Source organism: Stylophora pistillata, chromosome 14, assembly GCF_964205215.1.
Source record: "Stylophora pistillata chromosome 14, jaStyPist1.2, whole genome shotgun sequence".
NCBI lineage: Eukaryota > Metazoa > Cnidaria > Anthozoa > Scleractinia > Pocilloporidae > Stylophora > Stylophora pistillata.
Genome location: NC_142532.1, coordinates 16,228,577 through 16,249,984, shown reverse-complemented (window position 1 = coordinate 16,249,984; position 21,408 = coordinate 16,228,577). Strand labels below are relative to the sequence as shown.

Here is a 21,408-nt window from a genome sequence, read left to right as displayed (position 1 = left end):
AGTACTAGCAAATTTCAAAAGAAATTTAAAGGCCTTGTCCAGAAATTAATAAAACTACAAAAAGATAAGAAATCAAGGGGTCCTACCAAAAGAAAAACACTTGTAGACTATAGCAAAAGGCATCAAACTAGAGTTCGAAACCAAATGGTCACAGAATGAAACTTTATTTTCATTTCTTGGACTTCATAATTTTGTTGCCACTAAAGTTGAAATTTTCCATGAGAACACTCAAGAGTATGAAACTCTCACAATGGTTGAAAACAATAACATTCAAAACTCATCTCGAGCCGGGACACTTACTGCTGTACACAAAGGAAAGATTTAATATATCAAATGAAGCATACCATGAACTTTCTATGATTTGCAAGGAACTACCTCGGTCACGGAAATTCAAGGAGAGGACAAAGGCTTTAAATAGTACCGTATTTCTTCACCTATAAGCCGATCTCGGCTATAAGCCGAGACCCTGACTTTCAGGGTCTTTACGCTACACTCAAGCTGCCCAAAAAAAAAGGTAAAACCATCGGCTATAAGCCGAGAGCGAAATTATTGATTGTAACTGGCCATTTGAGCAAGCGAACCTCACGGAAAACATAAGAAATTGACTCACTAAACACAAAACCTAATGAATTACAATAAACACAAAAGAAAAAAAGCGAACCAATCAAGAGATATGAATATCAATTGATCCAACGAACTGTATAAATACTACCACGCGACAACAGATTAACCACAACAACAATAATAATCTCAGTTAAACGTTTCAAAGTATCAATCTATCGAGTATACCTTTCGTCGCTGTCACTTTTTATCATCATGCCTAAAGCACGCCGTTCCTCGTATAGTATGGCTTTCAAGATAAAAGTTATCGCGGAAGCTGAAGCGGTAGAAAACAACTCGGAAATCGCTCGAGAATATGGACTAAGCGAGTCCATGGTACGACGCTGGAGAAGAGACCAGGCGACTATTCTTTCCGGAGAGCTGAAGATGTCTGCAAAACGTGCGACGATGGGCCGTTTCACTCCGAAATATCCCGAACTAGACCAGCAAGTGATGGAGTGGTTTTCACAGCAAAGAGAACAAGGTTGGTATTTACTTTTCTGTCTAAAATTTTAAGAGTTTTTGAAGAGTTGAATGATATCGTCTTTCAGTGCGTGGGAAACAGAGACTTTGATTGGTCAGAAATATGTTGTTGTCATGACAATTTCATAACATGTCACGAAAAGAGTGCTGCAGTCACGAATCTACGGTTATCTCGCAGCAAAATAAGATTGTTATTTTATTTTTCGTAGGTATTGCGGTGAGTGGATTGATCCTTCGCCTTAAAGCTAAAGAGCTCTCCGATGATCCTGCTTTCAAAGCTTCCCGTGGATGGTACGAGAAATGGAAACGACGCCACTCGGTCAGCATGCGAACCAAAACAACTCTGGCCCAGCGATTGCCCGCCGATCTCGAAGAGAACATTGTGTGCTTTCATCGCTTCGTCATTGCAGCAAGAAGACGCGCCGACTACCCTTTATCCCGCATCTACAACATGGATGAGACACCCATGCGTTTTGAGCTGCCATCGAACCGAACACTGGAATTCAGTGGAAGCCGAACAGTGCCAGTAAAATCTTGCGGAGCGGAAAAGCGGAGCTTCACCGTCGTTCTTGCTGTTGCTGCCGATGGAGCAAAGGTGCCACCGAAAGTCATCTTCAAAGGCGTCCGTACACCGAGAGATCTGGTTGTGCCGCATCCTCTTCGTGTTTCCTTCCATAAGAAAGGGTGGATGGATGAACAGGGCATCCGAGAATGGATTCGACAGAGTTTGCCCCGTGCCGAGCGTTCCCTTTTGGTGTGGGACTCATTCCGAGCTCACTTGACCGATTCCGTGAAAGATGACCTGAAGCAGCGAAACATTGACGTCGCAGTTATCCCTGGTGGCCTAACCCCGGTTGTACAGCCCTTGGATAAGTGCCTAAACAAGCCATTTAAAGATAATGTGCGCCGAAAGTACTTGGCGTGGATGACATCTGGGCCATTTGAGTTTACCCCAGCTGGGAAGAAGAAGGCGCCAAGCAGAAATCTTGTCCTCAGGTGGATCAAGGAAGCATGGGCAGAGATACCCGAAGAGATGGTTGTCAAATCCTTCAAGACCTGCGGTATTTCCAATGCCTTGGACGGAACAGAGGACGACGTGGTCTACTCTGAGGAAACCCCAGAAGTAGATGATGAATACATAGAAGAGAACGAGTTCGACACAGACAGCGAAAACGAAACGGATGGCGAGTAAACCATTGGGTTGAAAGCCCTTGCACGTATCCGTCAAACGGCTCCTTTAGGAGCCACCAATTTCATAAAAGTGAATAACCAATATTCAGAAGTTATTTTTGTTGTGTTTTATTACTTCTGCTTCATTGCTAACTTGACTACAAGCCGGGGGGGTAAAGTTATTCAGCAACTGTATATTTTTAAAATGTAAAACCCTCGGCTATAAGCCGAACCCCGTTCTCCGTGAAAAATCTCCCAAAATTTTGGGTCGAAAACTGAAAAAATCGCTCGGCTTATAGGTGAAGAAATACGGTAAGTGGAATCTGTCAAGTACTCCCAATGATACTTGTGGGATTCGGTAGAGCATCAAGGAATGACTAGAAGTAAGGTTGCAGACTCTTATGAAAAATAGTCCTTCTAACGCTGCTTTCAAAGAAAATCATAAGATTCGAGTTAAACTTTCTGGGGTTGGTAACAATATTGGCAAACGACTACATGTCATAAATGTAACAATGACTTGCAAGTCACTTTCAATGTTGCTTTCTACAATAGTATCGCCGACATAAACAAACTCTTTCAGCCAAAATGTTACAGTTACGGGAATGACATAACAAAAGTCTCCATTTACATTTTGAATTCTCTCAAACCACTTACTACCAAGCAGATCGCATAAATGAGAGTTATCGTCAACACAATGTACTTCCCGTCCTCTTGACTTTTTTACAAATCCAATATTTTTTAAATATACTTTATAGATATCCATGTCAATCTGCAGGGAATCCGAACCTCCGGTGACTCCCTTTTGGCCGAGGCGGTTGAATAAAGCTGAGGCCCTGTCAGACAAGGAATCTTCACTTGGTATGAATAGTGGTACCAAGCAACCAAGACTACTTTTTTTCTCTGTCAACTAAGTCATCTCCATCTCCCCATTCATCAAAATCACTTGAATATCCAATAAAGTGAATTTTCACTTTATTTTCTATTTTGTCTCGGTCAATAATCTGCAAAGAAAATATTATCCAAAACTCCTGGGAGTACACATCGACTCAAACCTTAAATGGGAATTTCATACCAATTTTATTCTTAAATCTTGTTATGCGACTCTGAGAACCTTAAGAAAAATAAGGAACTTTACTAATTTTAAACTACGGAAACATTTGGTAGAAACATTAATTCTGTCTAAAATAAGCTACTGTGACATTGTTTTTTATCCGCTACCAAAGTTCCTCTCAGCTAGACTACAAAGGCTCCAGTTCGCTATGGCTAGTTTCATCACTTGTAAATATGTAAACAGTATATCTACCATTTTGGATCTTGGCTGGCTACCTATCCTGGAGCTAAGGGACTACTCACTACAAAAGACTATTTTTAAAGCACTGTATTCTGATAACTGGCCTTCCCATTTAAATTTGCAAGTCGTTAAACCCGTTAGGCATCTCCGTTCCAGTGTTGCTCCAAGGCTTTATGTTCCATTTGTACAGGGCACCCTTCAGCATTCAGCAGCCATGACTTTTAACGAATTGCCAGCAAATATAAGGAATTGCACAGATTTTAAAGAATACTGCAGGCTCTGCAAGGCGTTCTTGAAGGCGCGCGCTTTGTCTTCCTTGTAAAGATATAGAAACAACCACCACAACCAACCAATATATTCTGCATATTTACTTTCATGTATAGTTTCTATTACAATTTAGTTAGTCATTATAAATTAGTTTTAATCTTAAATTTTAGTATCGTAGGCCTTCACAGATGAAGAGCCACACCTTTTTAAGTGGATATACTGTGAATAAACCGTTATTATTATTATTATTATTATTATTATTATTATCTTAGGACTGTTATGATTCACTTATATAGTATAACTTACGGTAATTTTTAGTACTTTCTTGAAATGCTCAAAGACAAAAAGTTCCTGACATAAAACGATTTAAGATTTTTTCAGACGGATCCCAGTTAAATCATGAATATTTGAGGTGAAGAAATTTCACTTTAAGGTTAACTTGCTAAATATCATATAAATATCATATATTTACTTACATAGCGGCAAGAAAGATGAGCCAAATAACTCTCACTAACTACGGTCGAACATGCTATCATTTCATGTTAAACTGAAAACTATGAAGTTTGTAAATTCCTTTATCTCTTAATGAACTTATTTCCTTCGGAAGAAGTTAAAATTCCTCAGAAGAAGTGAGGTTTTATACCGCATGTATTACGTTACGAGGAAAAATCATCTAAGCAATCTCCGTACTTACCTCAATTGGAGACATTTTCTCCTGATCTACTTTTTCTGTTTTTTTGGGACGTATCTTCTCGGCTTTGATACCAATGTGGATTTCTATTTCGCGAGAAAAACCTTCCTTCAGCAGCCATTTTGTTTTGTCTTCTTTGTTCAGCCCCAGAGCCCGCTCATTGAAACTGTACAGGAGCTTTCAGTCTCGGGCAAATGTCTTCCTCAAAGGGGTCATTTTTTGGCATGTGAGAAAATAGTAAACCTACGTATTAGCAGCGCAGAGCTTTAACATGGGACTAAAGGTTCGGGCGACACTTAAATTCGAGACCAAAGAAAAATTGCACCAATACAATTCAAGTGTCGCCAAAGAAGTTCTGACAACATGGCAGGACCTGAAAACTAAATTACTCACTTATTGCTCTATATAGAAAGGGGAAAAGGAATACAACATCAACTCAGAAACAAATATTTTAACTTGCAGAGATCTAACTCTTTTTGTGGCCTTTATTTCACAAGTGAACAAACATGCGGTTTACAAATGCGCAAAACGACATTAAAAGGCTCCGTGAAAGCTTTTTCGTGATATATGATGCCGACTACAAAAACATCGATTTGTTTTGGTTTATTTAAAAAATCATGCTTGAACAATCCTACGCGGCAATACTGAAAAACAGCAGACTTGAAACGAAAACCAGAGACATCTCTTAAAGCTGAATATCGTCTGTTGATATTTTTTTTCTAATTGATTAAGACAATTTTTATGACCTAGGACGAGATTTTTTCTCCCTTGAATCAGGGTGAGAGCACAGATTAACAGAAATATTTGCACTTTAAAAAATAAGCACGTAGATTATGATTAGAGAAAATAGTCTAAAATCTTCCTGAGACACGTGAGATTGATGATCCCATTGATTAGCAGCTACTCAAATTGCTGAAAGCCAACCATTATAACAACCTCGTTCCCAGCATCTTCCCGTCCCCTGGAGAGAGAGAAGAGGCGGGAAGATGAGAGACCCTGGGAAAGAGGTTACCAATACAGGTATTAGGCTGATATAAAATATCAGATTTATCTCTATTATATCTGTAGTGCTTGTTCCCATTGGTTAAATGCCTTAATTATTACATAATTAATATTCTGTTAGCACACCCTTGACCGCCGTCACGTAATTATCCATATATCTGTCATTGTTTATTAAGTTCATTAGTGTTCTAATAAAGCAGTTGTGTTGAGCACTTGGTCTGTACACGTGTTACTCTATATTAGTAGTACATCGAACCCTAATGCACAAGAATTTCTCAATTATATTTATTCCTAATATTGATGAGAAAAACGTAAATGATAGTACTATTTGTGTAGTTAGCCAAAAGCAACATCCTCCAAAGTCTTCAGGTCTTTCAAATCAAACTTTACTAAGAATAAAAAGTGCTTGAGGGTTAGGATAGTTAAGGTCCCTTTTTCAACCAAAGTTGTTTTTCCAATGTAGTCACATCCCAGACAATAGTCAGTAATCATAATCATTTCTGAACATTGTATAGCCCCAAAAGTACACAGGTTCAAAGCGACTTGCATCTTGAATAGTTCCATCCGAGGGAGTTTTCTTAATAAACAACACAAGGTTTGATTAAAAGAAAAATTCTGTGCTAAGCTATTGGAACAATGGTTAAGTTGCATTCAACCCAAATATCAAAGATCCATTTTTTTCCCAAGGGATTTTGGCAGACCGCTTGAGAGTCAAGACAGTTGCTGCTCACTAGTTTAGATGCACCATTTTCGGGAAGATATTAGCCTTCTGAATAATGTAAAAACAAAGAAGAAGACTTGATAGAATGAAAACCTTGAAATGGTGAAATGATGAAGAGACTAATGACATGGACCTAAAAGTCATTTATGTATGTAGATGTATAGATAGACATCTAGTTCCTTACTTTGGCTAAGACTTGTTTTCCTTACCCTTGTCCCTCTTCCAGGGTATGACAAGATACCTGTTACCTTGTCAGGGGATCCTGGGTACCCCCTACTGCCATATTTCACGAAGGAATACCCTAATGCTCACACAAATGAAGAAGCCATATTTAACAACATGCTCCGAAGTGAAAGGAATCCCATAGAATGTGCTTATGGGAGGCTGAAAGCCAGATGGCAGATCTTAAACAAAAGAATTGAGATGGGGCTGGTGTCTGTTCCATGCATCATTTATGCTTGCTATGTCCTTCATAACTTTTGGGAATTACAAAATATGACCATAGACGACCGATGCAGTTGCAAGGCAAGTGGCACAGGATAGAATACAGCCTGAGAATGCTCCTGATCGGCTATACTCATTTAATACTGCTGAAGGAGCTCATGTTAGGAACATTATAACATTCTTTTGCAAGGAACATATCCCACATTGCTCTCTACTGCGAGGATAGTGCATCATACGTATATCCCACATTGATAATGCAATAGCATTGTCAGTAAACAGCAACCTAAAAAACTCTCTGATTTAAATAGCTTAATTTAAATAGGCACCACTTGCTGTCCCAGAAAATACCATACCCTTCCCACCTAAGACTTTTGCTTTGAACTCTCCCTTCCACTTAAGAAATTCTAACCTGGCCTCCTTTAGTGCTTTCCTTTAAAAAAAATTGCCATTTGAAGTCCCTCTCTCCCAATTTTCAGTGACCTTCCAAGGTGTGAGGTTGGAGGATTATGGATGTTTTCTGGAACTACACAGCATATTTCAATGAACATGCAATCGTTTTAGTCTATGGCTCAATCGTTGTGGAATTGACTTAAATCAGCACCACTTGCAATCTAAACGGTAACATGTTTTGAAGGGGCACCTCTGAACACTGGTACAGTGATTGATGAGTGAGATGAGAAACAAAACATCCTAGAATTACCCCACCCTCTGATAATCCATGCAAGTTAGATACAATGATCATTTAATTTTAAGTAAACATTGACTTTTGTGTGCTCCTTATCAAAACTGATGAATCTTAAGAAGATATACTGTTATTTAGTAATTATAACTATTGTCATTGCTGTCAGTGTCAAACAAGACTTGACTGGCAACAAAAAAGAGGTCCTGTACTCCTAGGGCTAGACTGTCCATTTCCTTGATCATTTTCAATGCAGTGGAATTGGGAAGAAGGGAATACATCTCTGTTTGCTGTGTAGTGTGTATTATGTGCCACTGTGGAAGGTGCAGTGAAGTTGCCATAGCTACCAAACTGTGGACGTGGAGGGTAATGTTGCTGTGTGTGGTGTGCAGGAAGGCTGTTAGCACCAGTTTGGTTAGCCAGGGCCATGGCTAGCATTCGCATTCCTGATGAAATGCCTTCCCCGATAGATGTTAAACATGTTGTCATTTTGGAGATTGACTCATGTAATGTTTTGTAAGACCGTTCAAATGCTTGTAGTATATCTTTTTTCATTAGGAGATCTCCTTTTGCAGTAGACATCAGAAACTGGTCCCGTTGTGCTTGGGATAAGCTCTTTTCCATGTGTTTAACAAGTTTAGGAATATTTGAAACAGTTATATTTTGTTTTCCTTTGCTACTAGTGGATTCTTCTTTACTTGAATTAGTTGAGGTGTCAGCAGGGCATGGGGAGGTTTCTGAAAATAACAATAACAAGCACTAAGGTTTTTCTTAAACATAGTGTGCTAAAACGTTCTGAAAACCGAAGAATTTGCTGACACTGTTCATCTAATGAGGTAGAAAATGAAATCCACTTTCTTTTTTACGATAAATCACATACAAGTATAAGTTAAATGATTTTCAATGATATAACTAAGAAATATTCAGACTAAAATACTCCTAGTGATCATTGTAAAATATTACTTCTTTTTAATAATATTCTTATCTTAATATCATTGTATTACCATTATCATCATCATCATTAATATTATTATTACTCGTATTTATTTTAACTTAACGCAATACTATCTAGGCATCTGGGAATCCAAATAAATTGTTAATATATTTGTGAAACGATGACTACACCTAAGCTTATGTCAATGCACCGTCCACATATTTTTCACAAATAAAGAAAATATTTTTCCTTGAAAATACGGTTACCAGCGGATCCCTCGTCCTCTAAACCGAAAATGGTGCCTGATAGTTCAGCAATTTCACCATCGATGCCAAATGAGAGAGACGTTGTGGATGGCGAGCCTCCCCATATTTCGGTCAATAAACCGTAATTATCTTGAACCACCTTTCCACTTCCGCTCCTGGTGCCTTTATTTACTGCACTGCGGTAGTCTTGCCTGACACTTTTGACTTTTTCTTTGATTCTTTGATAGCCGTTTTGGATTTGCTTCTTCTGTTCTTCCAGTTCTTTTCGGTAAAATTCATATTCCTCGCTGTTCATATCTTGAAATTCTTTTCCCGGTTCCTGAACAATTTCTGGGCCAAAATCTTCGTGAAAATCCACCGCCATGCATGGGCGTATTTCTGCATACATTGTGGATAGATCGGCCTCGAAGTCCACGCCGTTAAACTCGCACTTGGTTTTGAATTCTTTAATGTACTTCAGGAGTATTTCCACCGCTTCTGATGTCCATGACCACTTCTTAGGCCTTTTTGTTGCGGATTGAGACGCGAAGGACGCTTTTCGTTTTCCCTGTGACTTCTTTAATTTTTCACGTGGCAAGCCCTCTTCCATATCTTTCCGAGTCCAGCGGCTTTCCATAGTACTCTCGTCGACGCTGTTGACGCATAGTACTCTCGTCCACACTGTTGTCCTCCGACTGTTTCGAACTCTGTTCAGACGATTTGGCCACCATAGAACGGCGAAAATATTCCCCGGGCTTATACGCGCGCGAAGGCATTACAGAGTTTCGCGGCAATCTGACAGTAAACCGAACCCACAAAAGTTGACCCTTGTGGCCTTCTAGGAGGGTGACCCTACCTCAAGTGTTTACATGGCAAAAAGTTGGCCCTCGCAGGAGGGTTACCGTAGGAAGCAGATAGGGTAACCCTACTCCTAGGGTGACCCTACCCCTAGGGTGACCCAACCTCTCAGGTAAACCAAACCGAAAAATACAATAAGCAAGGGTTACCCGTCTAAGAGGGTGCCCCTTCTAGAAGGGTCAGCCTATCTCCATGTAAACAGGCCCTAAATTGCAAATTTGGCATTAACTACTATTTGCAACAACAATAGCTGTTTTTTACTCCCATAACTGCAAAACTGCTGAAACCAGTGTTCTCCAGTTGTAAAAACATTCATGTCCGGAGCTCGTTTAAAGCCGATTTGAAACTAAATGCTTTAAACATGATGAGACACGGCGCGAGAAACCTTTTGTGCCAAATGAAAAGTATTCCAATACATACTTAGTTATGGATAATATATAATAATAATAATAATAATAATAATAATAATAATAATGTAATGATAATAATAACTTGTATTTATATAGCGCTCATATCTTGAGCTCATGGCGCTTTACAACACTGTATGGGGGACTTTACCAGACTGCTAAGCAGTTTATAATAAAATAAAGGCGAATGTGACAGATGCCCCCCCCCCCAATTCCCAGTAATCAGGCCAGGCCACATCTCAGTAGTCTCGTAAAGCGGGTTCTTTAACGTCCCCCGCCTAACCAAATTAACTGAATAATAGAGGTAGGAGACGGGACCTCCATTTATTCGTCCCTATCCGAGAAGACTAGAATATCTAACCATTTCGTGATCGATGTTATAGAAAGGTAGCATATTCTTCTCAATTATTTTAAGACCCTGAGTGTTGGTCCGGCCGGGGCTCGAACCCTCGACCTCCCGCACAACAGTCCGGCGTTTAACCAATTGAGCTAACCGGGAGGCCGTTATAGTTGTGTTACCTACATTCAAATAGACAACTTTTCAACTCATCTTTATCCAACCAGAGGTTTTATGAGAAAACTATATAACGAGAAAGGAATGGTCTTAACAAGCTTATCGTAAGTTAATTTCAATAAGAATAAATCTGAATAAATTTCAGGCCTAGACTAAAGATCAGTCCTTCCTTAAATGGCGCCATTACTATCAGAAATCTTCGTTGCTAAGTTATTCCTCATTGGGGAACCTGACCACAATCAGTATGTATGAAATTTAAAATGTTTTTGATCGGAAGGTGATTAATATGTCATCAGCAGTCTTATCAAACAGGTCAGATAGACAATTCCATATACATTATTTGTGACAAGAGTGCATCATGCGATTGATTAGCAAGAGATTAAGGACAATGGATTCAGGTTCATCAGTATTTTAGAGTTAGAGCTCTGACGATGGGTTTTTTAGCCCACAAACTGACTTTTTGTGGGAAACAGAATAACAACGGGGGGAAATAGCTCGATCGAGACAACTCAGCGGCGGGAACGGAAACCCGTCACGATTTCCTGGTACATGGAGATCTACTTCAAGCGAGCTTGTACGGACGTCAAGGATAAGACAGCCTCTTAAGTTCCGCAATAGTTTATTTCAAGGTCATACCAACAACCGCCATGGCCTCTAGCGTCACAACTTTGTAATCGCAAGAGATTTGCGATATATTTCCTCAAGTACGAACTGGTGTGAAGTCCTATTATTATATATTCTCTTATGTTATACCTACAGTCAATAGATTCTATATATGTCGAAGTGACGTCATACCCACAGACAATAGTTGGGTGCTCAGGAAAATGCACAATAAAACAGTTAATGGTTCGGTTTTTCGCATAATAGCGATTATTATCACTGAAGCCTCAGTTTGTGTTATCCGCCTCAACCTTCGGCTTCGGTAGATAACACAAAAGTTTAGCCTGGATAATTATCATACTCAATGTCCTCCAATAATTGTTGTTGTACAAATTACAATATTTGAATAGTATCACGAAAGAGCAGACAAAGATTCATGGAAAATGTTTTCTACTTAAATATTCCATCTGTGTCTACAACGGAAAGAATTTAAAAATCAAAAATAGGAAACTTAAGTGGGAATCCACAGCTCTGATATAAAAAACATAAATATCTTAATCACGGTAGAGCAGCTTGGGAAATAAAAGTGAAAAGCAATTAAAAATTTACGCTTTTCTATGCTAGTTTGGTGTTACGTTCGGGACTCAGCGGCGTGGAAAATTATCGTGTGAAAGAAATTGAAATTACGAGCACAAACTCAGCTGCCAACTACCATGAGCACCAATTTTCTACTGGAAAGACCATCAAGACTTATATTTATCAAAAATTTCACTAGTAAGGGTAAACAAAGGCGTACAATGAAGACAAGCGATAAAGAAAAATGTGCTAGTTGACTATTCAAAACTACTGCGGCTTTTTATCTTTTAAAAACATCACAAGGAAATAAAGTCAAAAGAGTTAAAAACGAATAGAATGTTGAAAAACAAATAAAAATGTTCTTCATGCAAACACACGAAAATATCACTAAATATTCCTGTAACATTATGACTACATCAATTCTACGATAAAAGTGAGTATACCATGAAGACCCTAAAACGTGCAAATAAAACGGACTAAGACAAGATAATTCCCACGGACTAAATTTTAGATACCTATCTGTTATGCAAGGTAACTGTATAGGCCATAGTTACAATACTCAAATTCAAAAACAAAACAAAACTAAACGAAAAAACCCTTTGCAAATAGTAACATAAGGGTATCGACCGTGGTAAGTCCAACTGTCTCAGGTTTAGTCAATGCGTCCCTTAACATTAATAGTCTGTTGTGTCATATTGATGAACTTAGGAAACGAGGCAAACAACGCAATTAAACTCGCAAAGAATTTCTACGTTTCTGACAACCTGGAAGCCAACAAAGGTAATTTACGCAAAACATGGAATGTTATCAACGAGCTAACATTACGTAACAGCGCGTGGTAGGTCGACGAATATTTTGGAGATCAAGATAATTAGATGATAAAATAGTAAGTAATCCCATGGACATTGCGAAAACTATAAACGATCACTTTACAAACTTTGCGCAAGTATTAGCACAAGATATTCCTGTTCTCTATGTTAATCTTGCGTCTTATTTAGAGCCCGCTAATCATTTGTTTTCTCTACAAATTCTGAGTGTTGATATTGTTTCTAACATTTTGTCGAAAATTGATGAAAAGAAAGCCACCGGTCTTGATATGGTTCGGAGTAAATTGTTGAAAATGGCTGCTTATATCGTCGCACCCTCTCTTACCTCAATATTCTCAAAGTCTATTCTCACGGGGATATATCCAAACGATTGGTAAACAGCCAAAGTGATCCCAATTTTTAAAAATGGAATTAAATCGGATCCTAACAGGTATAGACCAATATCTGTAATCCCTATAATTTCGAAAGTTTTTGAGAGAATTGTTTACAGTCAACTTTTCCTTTATCTAAATGATAACAAATTGCAATTAGGTTGCCAATCAGGGTTCCGTTCTCTACATAGTACACTCACGGCTTTGCTTGAGGCAAGAAATGCTTGGTCAGTAAACATCGACAATGGCCTTCTAAATTGCGTTGTCTTTATTGACCTTACTAGGGCATTCGACACCACTGATCATGAGATCACCTTGCGCAAGTTGTCATATACTTGGGTGTCGATCTGCCAGCTAGAAAGTGGTTCTCGTCTTACTTAAGTGGCCGAACCCTGAGATGTAGTGTCAGTGGCAAGCTATCATCTGCTCGTACCCTCAGTTGCGGCGTGCCGCAGGGTAGCATATTGGGTCCTTTGCCATTCCTAATTTACATTAATGATCTTCCCAACTCCCTGCGAGGCGCCATATCAAGAATGTTTGCCTAGGACACCAATCTTACGTTATCTGCTAAGACATTAACAGAGCTTAAGCTAGCTCTAACCCTTAAATTAAATACCTTAGCTGTTGGCTGAAAGCTAGCGCTAACAAGCTCAGTCTAAATGTTGCTAAGACAGAGCTAGTGATTATTGGATCAAGACAAACACTATCTGCCCAATGTCACGATGTAGATATCAGAATTGATGACCAAATTGTCAGGAGAGGAGAGTCGATAAGACCAAATCCTTGGGGCTTACCATAGATGCTCAACTCTCTTGGGGTGATAATAATAATAATAATAATAATAATAATAATGATAATAAACAGTTTAACGTGGAGAAACACTTAGCTAAAAGCTAGTTTACTGGTTTTCAACGAAACAACTTAAACAAATAATTCAAATTGAAAATAACATTGTTAAGAATCCCAACTGGCGAAAGGCAAACCAGTTGGCTATATTACAAGCATGGCCGAGGATTTGAAACTCGGGGCTACCGTGAAACAAATCCAAGTAGTGGCCAGGGCGGGACTTGAACCCGGCAGCGACGGATTGCAAGTCCGACACGCTGATCACTCGACCATGCTGCCTCCTAAAACACGTTGAAGAAATTTGCAAGAAAGGCTCTTCAGCTGTAGGCGCCCTAAAACGTGTCCGGCCCTTTGTATCCAAATAAACTGCAATTTAAATTAATAACGCTTTAATTATGCCTCATTTTGAGTACTGCAGCCCCATTTGGGACTGTTTGAGTGGTTACTTGAGTGATAAGCTCCAAAAATTACAGAGTCGTGCAGCCAGAGTTACAACTAAATCACTCTTTGATGCGAGCTCAAACCATCTTCTCTCCACCCTCGACTGGGAGAGGCCATCTCTTCGACCAAAAAAACAAAAAGCCTTAGTGATGTATAAAACCGTGAATGACCTTGCTCCCAAATATCTACAAAGTCTTTTCTCTCAGCGTCACTCTGCTTACAACTTAAGAAACTCTGAGGGAAGGCTGATCCTTTCGAAACCAAGCACCAATTATTTGAAACGAAGCTTCTCTTACAACTGGTCCATGTTATGGAATAACCTACTCAAAAGCTTAAAAAATGCTTCATCCGTTGAGCATTTTAAGCGAATATCAAGAAGGTAGCTGATATACCGGATTCCCACACTGCAATCATGTAAAACAGTTGTAATTAGTCTTAGTTTTTAACTTAAGCCTAAGTGATTATTTTCTGTGTTTAAATAAAGATTTACATACATACATACATACATACATACATAACAGACGCATAGGGCCCAGCCAACTTCGCAGTGAGTAAACGTTCACAGTCAAGATTTTTTCAGCTTTTATTTGATATGAATCTGTTATGCAGGATATCTGTATAGGCCATAGTTAAAATATTCAAATTAAAAAGAAAAAAGAAAAAAAAAAAAAAACTTTGCAAAAAGGTAACAGATGCATAAAAGCAGACTTCGCAGTGAATAAACGCCACCAGCCATGATTATTTCGGCTGTTACTTGTAGTCAAATTTTTTAAGAACAAAAAGAATTTTAGGACTCGGATAATCAAAGTTCTCAACTTCAAACAGTTTTGCACTTCCTTTGTCGCATCCCAGGTAGAGGCCGCTAGCGTGGTGCTTGAACGTCGTAAAGCTCCAGAAGTAAGTAGGTTCAAAATCATTGTATCCATGAGCGTTACTTGGTTCCTTGCAAACTGAAGGAGAAGAAGATAATTTTAAGTTAAAAACAATCATTTAACATCTTTAACATGCCCATATTTTTTTATTCCATTACTATATGCCATACTACTGTATTACGGAATCGGGACCCGCCAGTAATGCCACGGTGGGCTTGACTAAAGTAGGAACTGAAAGTAGAGCAAATTGCTCAGTTTAGCGAGTTTATGCCACGGTGGACTTGACTAAAGTAAGAACGGAAAGTGGAGCAAACTGCTTATTTATTAAGGGGACGTCACTAGTAGCCAACAAAGACAAAGCTGATACAAATGCATTTTGGACCAAGGATGAGGTCAAGATGGCGGGATAGTGGCAGAGTTTTGCTCTTAGAAACTGTTCCTTTCTTAGGACAGTTAATGTCCGCGGACAAATATCCGTGCATATTTTCGGGCCATATGGAGGTTATTATGTTTATTATCCTTCAAATATCTTTCCACTGAAGCAAGAAAAGTGTTTACGAACACCTTACCGTTTGCGGTGTAGTATCTCACTTTTCGATGTTCCCTGGTACGACTTGTTGAACGAAACAAAACAAATCTTTTCTTTTGTAACAACCCCACGGCGCTCTCTCATCTGAATTAGATTTTGAACACAGGGTTTTCCTTAATTGAACGCAAAGTTTGAAAATTGGGGAATATCACTTGAGGTGTATACTCAAATATCCCCCCAGTTTGAGCTGGAAGATATTCGGTCATGTGATGTGTTTAAACCAACCGCATGCGTGGAAAAATATTTAATGAGTTACAAGGATTCATAGGTCTTCTTTGCAGCTATCCAACATTTCTGAAAATTATGGATTACCCTAACCTATGTAGTTAAAAAATCCTTCTTTCCTTACAGATTGGCATTCATTCATTTTGACGTTAGAAAAGCTCGACATACTAGCTGTATTTTGTGAGCACGGTTATTGATAGCTTGTATTTTGACTAATCTGTTTTTGCCATAGGTGCAAAGCATGTAGGAATCTTTAAGAGAAACAAAAAAAAACCAGAGAACTATTTTGTAAAACATTTCAGCTCTTAACCCCCCACCCCCCCCCCCTTTCTCTTAGATTGTTTCAAAGCATTGCGAGAGTTTTTTGGACCATTACAAACCATTATTGGGCAAAATAATCATGATCACGGATTACATTCAGAGCTCTAAGTCACTTGTTAAATTTTGCGCAAAACCATCGTGATCATGGATTACATTCGGAGCTCTTTGTCACTGGTTACATTTTGAAAAATGAAAAGTCCCCTCTAAAAATTTTATTGAGGCATATCTAAATGCAAAAAACGTACTACTGCATCGAATAGGGTTTTTGTGGCAAGAATAACGTGTTTTGTTGTTATGCTCCTGTTACTCTCAACTCAAACGCAGGTATATTTCTGTCAACAGAACGCCTGGTACCCGTATTGTATTCATATCTCTCATCGTAAAAAAGGATCATTTCTCATCAACCTGGAAGTGTTCAGACATTTTTGGAGCAAAGCAGTAAAGGCTTGGACGCTATGTTGGGTAAGGTTCATCAAATTCGACATCCTGGTACACAGCAGATCACCTTTTTATTCGCAACTTAAAGCCTTGAGAGGGTTGCAATTTTATTGATATCTGTCAATATATGTTGTACGTATGGACTCGACAAAAGAACTGTTTTTTTTTTCTCGCAGTCTTTTTTCTTAAACAGATCTACGATTGTTATTTGTGGCTGTCACTTGTTTGGTTCTGATTAAACTCTCAAGTGTTATTAACCTGTCTATCGCTATGTTTTGGATTATCTTTCATTTCTACGCGTCGTACAGTGATATCCATTGGCCTCGTTATCAGTGACATCCTTCTTTCGAAAACTTATCCAGTAAACATGAAACTTTTGAAAGTAGCATGGAAAATCAAGAAAAAGAGTTGAGAAGAAACCAAATGTATTAACAGCTTCTACTGTTTTAGTCAGAGGTCGGAACATATCATCTGGTGGCATACGCTTGTTCTGCCGAGTCTTAATGTCGTCACGACAGCTACGGTTCTAACAAGTTGTGGTCAAGGTTAAGAAAAATAAATTGATTTATAAGTTGTGAGCAGATAGATTATTTTATGGGAGCAAATGATTGGCATGCTAGACAGTGACAAGTCTTGACATTTGTAAAAAAATAAAAGCCTTCATAATTTACCTTATGCGAGATTATCAATCGTTTGTCTTCCTAGATCGATAATTGATTGTCTTCCATAACTATTTTCACCTCCAGTCTCTTTTTGACGGCTCAGGGAAGAGACTTGCTATTCTACGCGGAAGATGCACGAGCAATTTTTATCTATTGCGAAATACATTCATTCGCTATTCCAGATGGGCAGACTGTTATTAGCAGGAGATCATATGGCAGAACGTCAGGTCGCGTCTCTGCACTAAAAGAAATGAAGAAGAGAATACATCAAATAATAATTACGTGAATTAACTTCCATAAGTATTTCTTCTCAAAGTATGGATCTGAATAGGTCCAGATTTCACTGATTGATCTTCTAAGTCCAGTACTTGGCTGGACTGCCAATTCAATGACGGCATCAGTTTAGCAATTACTTGTCATGGCGGTGTATTTCCCTGATAAATATGAAGTATCCAATCACACCTTGTGATCGAGTTTTTGCTTTTGTTTTTGTTTTTTTTATTTCTGTTGTTTGTTTATTCCTTCTGTCTTTTTTTCGCTTTGATTTCTAACAGATTAAATGACTATGAAGGGCGTTGTTTTGTTATTGATACTAGCATTTATATCACCTCTGGTCACAGAACATGGAAGAATCGATGAGAGTATACATGAAGGTAACTCGCCACCTTTGTTAACAATTTCATTCTAAAACTCGTACGCTGCCTTAATTAATTTAGTGGAAGGATGATCGTGGTACTTAGACGAAGCCTACTTCATCATATCATGCTAAAACGATCGATCTTGAATGAGTTGATGGCTCTCAGGGTCTTTAATATCAGTATCGTGATACTTGTTCTTGTCCGCCGTCGATTACCACTTTCGCAGTCATCGCCGTCGTTATCATCACCAATTACTTGTAATCAGTAGCCTTAAAACATGGCGGTGACGGAAATGATGCCCGTTTTGAAAGAAAAGATTTGATGTACAGAAAAATAGCTTTGCACGTGGATTTTACAACTTTTCGCGAAAAAAATATTCTGGAGTCATCAAATTTTCATATCATGAGATTGTACTCGTAACTAAAATTTATTCAGTCTTTATTTAAACTTACTGCGAGTTATACTGGAGATTTTTATTTAAATTTTGCCGCTCGAGAAGTCCAATACTCTGAGCATTTCTCGAAAATCAAGACAGGTCTCAGTTCATTTTCTTCCTAACGTTCTTCTAGCCTGTTGCCGCCTATGGTCCCTTAAGACCAAAAATTACTCATCTATCTGGTTCTATCAACTCAAATTTCTGTATTTTTATCTCTTAAGACTCAGCTATTTCAGGCAAGACCATACCAAGGAAAATTCACAACTGGATCAGATTTGACGGAGAGTGGTACAACTGCGACTTGGAACGTAATATTGATTCTCATGGTGTGTTCTGTAGCTGCCCGTTTCTAGCATGCACTGGACACCCGCTCTGCACTGGCTTAATGCAGTGCGAAATATCCAAAAGTTATTATTATTTAGACATCGAGAGAAAAGATTGTAAATGCCGTAGATTTTATTAAATGCGTGAAACAAAGGGGCTTGAAAACAAAAAACTGTTGAAAACGGAAAGACCAGAATAGAAGTGGAAAAATTTAACGAAGCAACAAGGCTAGTAAGATCTGTATGCCATTACAAACTTTCAATGGTTTTCATTTTTAAGAATCTACAGCGCTAGCAAAACTTTCATGTTACATGCTATTCGTATCGGCAATTTCAATGGGTTAGGGTTGTCACATGTATCCCAAACAGTGTTTCAAAGCTCTGCCATAAATTCTTGTCAAATGTACCGCAAACCAATGGAACAAGCATGCCCAAGGCAACTACCACATTTTTATTCACTCTATTCAGGTAGAAGAGAAAGAGCAAGAAAAAAAAAAAAAAAAAAAAAAAAAAAACAAGTATAGAAAACAAATAATCGAAGATATACAATTACAATACATATAGATATATAATTACAATTTTTGAATTAGTGTGCAAGAGCCAAAGTAGCAAAGCTTTCGAGTTGGCTGCTGCTTACTTACAAGTAAAGAAAGGAACGAAGGAAACAAATAGTAATTATGACTAAACTAATTCACATGGCAAGAAGTATTATGAAAATAGAATGGAGGTGTTGCATTAAAAAATTACTTACAGAAAAGTCGGAAAACAAAAATAGATATGATTGCAAGTGAAACTTCGTTGGAAATTCGTAACTGTGAATGGCATTTGAGAAGATGATTTCTATACCGCTTTTTTAAAGTTACTAATGAGAGCCGTTTCAAGTTTGTTGGTACCGCTGCCCATAATTTAGAGGCTGCAAATACAAAGGTAAATTTGCTAGTGTTGTTCCTTACTTTTCGTCGATGAAAATTACTCTGGAGGCGTATCTGGTGTTATACTTGTGCAAGCTAGAGACTGTTCTGAGGGAATCATGAAACAGTTAAGGAATATTGGAGGACTTGTTAAATATCTTATGTGCAAGTACGCATGTACTCAGTTTAATAATGTCATCAAATTTAAGAATATCAAGAAGTTAATAGAAAACTTGAGATGACTCTCTACTATCAGCAAAAAATATAAGACGAATACATGTATTCTTGATATATCGATGAACTTCGTAAGGCTAAACAAGACAAACGTCGTCATGAAAGAAGATATATTTCAACTGGTCTTCAAATTCACCACGAAATATTTATTGATTCCTGCAAACACTACAATGATCTTCTAACAGCGACAAAGACAAACTATTATCGGACTCTGATTAGCTCCTCTGACCAATCACAACGATTCAAGATGGTATCTCGCCTATTCTTTTCAAAGAACATCGCTGCACTCCCTAATAATGATTCATTGGATACATTCACCGAAAAGTTCAACGATTTTTTTTATCAAAAAGATTGAGAAAATAAGATCGGATTTGGACTCCCATACTGCCCAAGCACCCGACATCAACGTCAATTATCCAGTCACCTCGTCGTTCCAAAGTTTTCAACCTGTATCTGCTGATATTGTTCACAAACTTATTCTTCAATCTCCAACTAAATCTTGTCAACTGGATCCCATCCCAACACGAATCCTAAAGTCAATTCCACACTTGACGCCAATTATAACCAAGATTATCAACGCCTCCATGGCTAACGGAGAGTTTCCTGATCAGTTAAAACAATCCCTGGTACGTCCATCTTTAAAGAAGTCTTCATTGGACCCGAACTGTCTCTCAAATTACAGACCGATTGCAAATCTATCTTTTCTCTCGAAAACAATCGAAAGGGTGGTCCCAAATCAAATATACAAATATATGGCCGAGAACCAGTTATTTACAGCGATGCAGTAAGCATACCGCAAATACTACTCTACTGAAACTGCTTTACTAAAAGTCTCAAATGACATCCTAAGAGCTGTAGATCAAAAAGAAGAAGTAGTATTTGTTTTGCTAGACCTTTCCGCTGCGTTCGACACGATCGACCACAACATACTACTTGAAAGAATGGAGAAATGTTTCGGATTTGGAGGTATTGCACTAAAATGGTTCAAATCATACCTAGAACATCGTGTTCAGTCAGTGAAGATCAAACACTCCATCTCTAAGCCTCGACATATCTCCTACGGCATACCCCAGGGATCAGTGCTTGGTCCACTACTCTTTCTAATGTATACCTCGCCTACAGAAGACAAACGCGACAAAAACTTAGGCAATTTTTTGGTCAGAAGTTCTTTTCAGACTAATGAGCAACCAGGTACTTTTAAATGCGCTCGTGCACGATGCAAAACGTGTCCTTTCATTCACAACACTGATAAAATATCGGGACCTAAACGATCCATTAAGATCACCGATCACTTCACGTGCACCTCCGCTAATGTAATCTATTGCATAACTTGCACTTATTGCAGAAAGATATACATCGGCGAAACAGGCAGAAGACTAGGTGACCGCTTCCGAGAACACCTTCGAGACGTGGAAAGGAATGACAAGGACACATCGAAACTAGTCGCTAGACATTTTAATTTACCTAATCATTCTAATCAACATATGGCAATCTGCGGTCTTTCCTTGCACTTAGGTGGCACGGAAAGCCGTAAAAATCTTGAACAAAAGCTCATCTTTCAAACCGGCAGTCTAAATCCCACAGGGATCAATGAACGCTTTTCATTCCACTAATTTATTCATGTTTTTCGCGTTGCCATGCACCCACCAATAACGTAGCTCCATTTTCTGCCTTTAAAAGCACACACAACCCACAATTCCTCTATTCGCTCCGACGAAGGGCTAACGCTCGAAACGTCAGCTTTTGTAATCATTACGGTGGCCAATTTACCATTTCAACTTTGTTGATATAT

At 38.6% G+C, this 21,408-nt stretch overlaps 1 protein-coding gene and 1 pseudogene across 2 annotated transcripts; one reads left to right on the top strand and one right to left on the bottom strand.

Moving 5' to 3' along the window:
• Nucleotides 1–6,455: 6,455 nt before the first annotated feature.
• Nucleotides 6,456–9,164, bottom strand: LOC148716821 (uncharacterized; annotated as a pseudogene).
• A 7,136-nt stretch (nucleotides 9,165–16,300) lies between these two features.
• LOC111332126 (uncharacterized) lies at nucleotides 16,301–18,989 on the top strand. Of its 2 annotated transcripts, XM_088745871.1 has the most exons (4): nucleotides 16,342–16,436; nucleotides 16,863–16,957; nucleotides 17,629–17,727; nucleotides 18,370–18,989. In XM_088745871.1, exons 3-4 carry the CDS (start codon nucleotides 17,634–17,636, stop codon nucleotides 18,609–18,611), a joined length of 336 nt encoding a protein of 111 aa, XP_088601997.1. In that variant the 5' UTR covers nucleotides 16,342–16,436; nucleotides 16,863–16,957; nucleotides 17,629–17,633; the 3' UTR covers nucleotides 18,612–18,989. The 2 variants fall into 2 exon arrangements, with proteins under 2 accessions (XP_088601996.1, XP_088601997.1); XM_088745870.1 differs by lacking the exon at nucleotides 16,863–16,957 and having other exon boundaries at nucleotides 16,301–16,436.
• Nucleotides 18,990–21,408: the final 2,419 nt, after the last annotated feature.

Bases quoted from the DNA above. Each gene is read 5' to 3' on its own strand.
- LOC111332126 (XM_088745870.1), top strand. From the start codon at position 17,634: ATGACTATGAAGGGCGTTGTTTTGTTATTGATACTAGCATTTATATCA. The intron at 17,728-18,369 runs GTAACTCGCCAC...TTATCTCTTAAG, and splicing joins CGATGAGAGTATACATGAAG to ACTCAGCTATTTCAGGCAAG.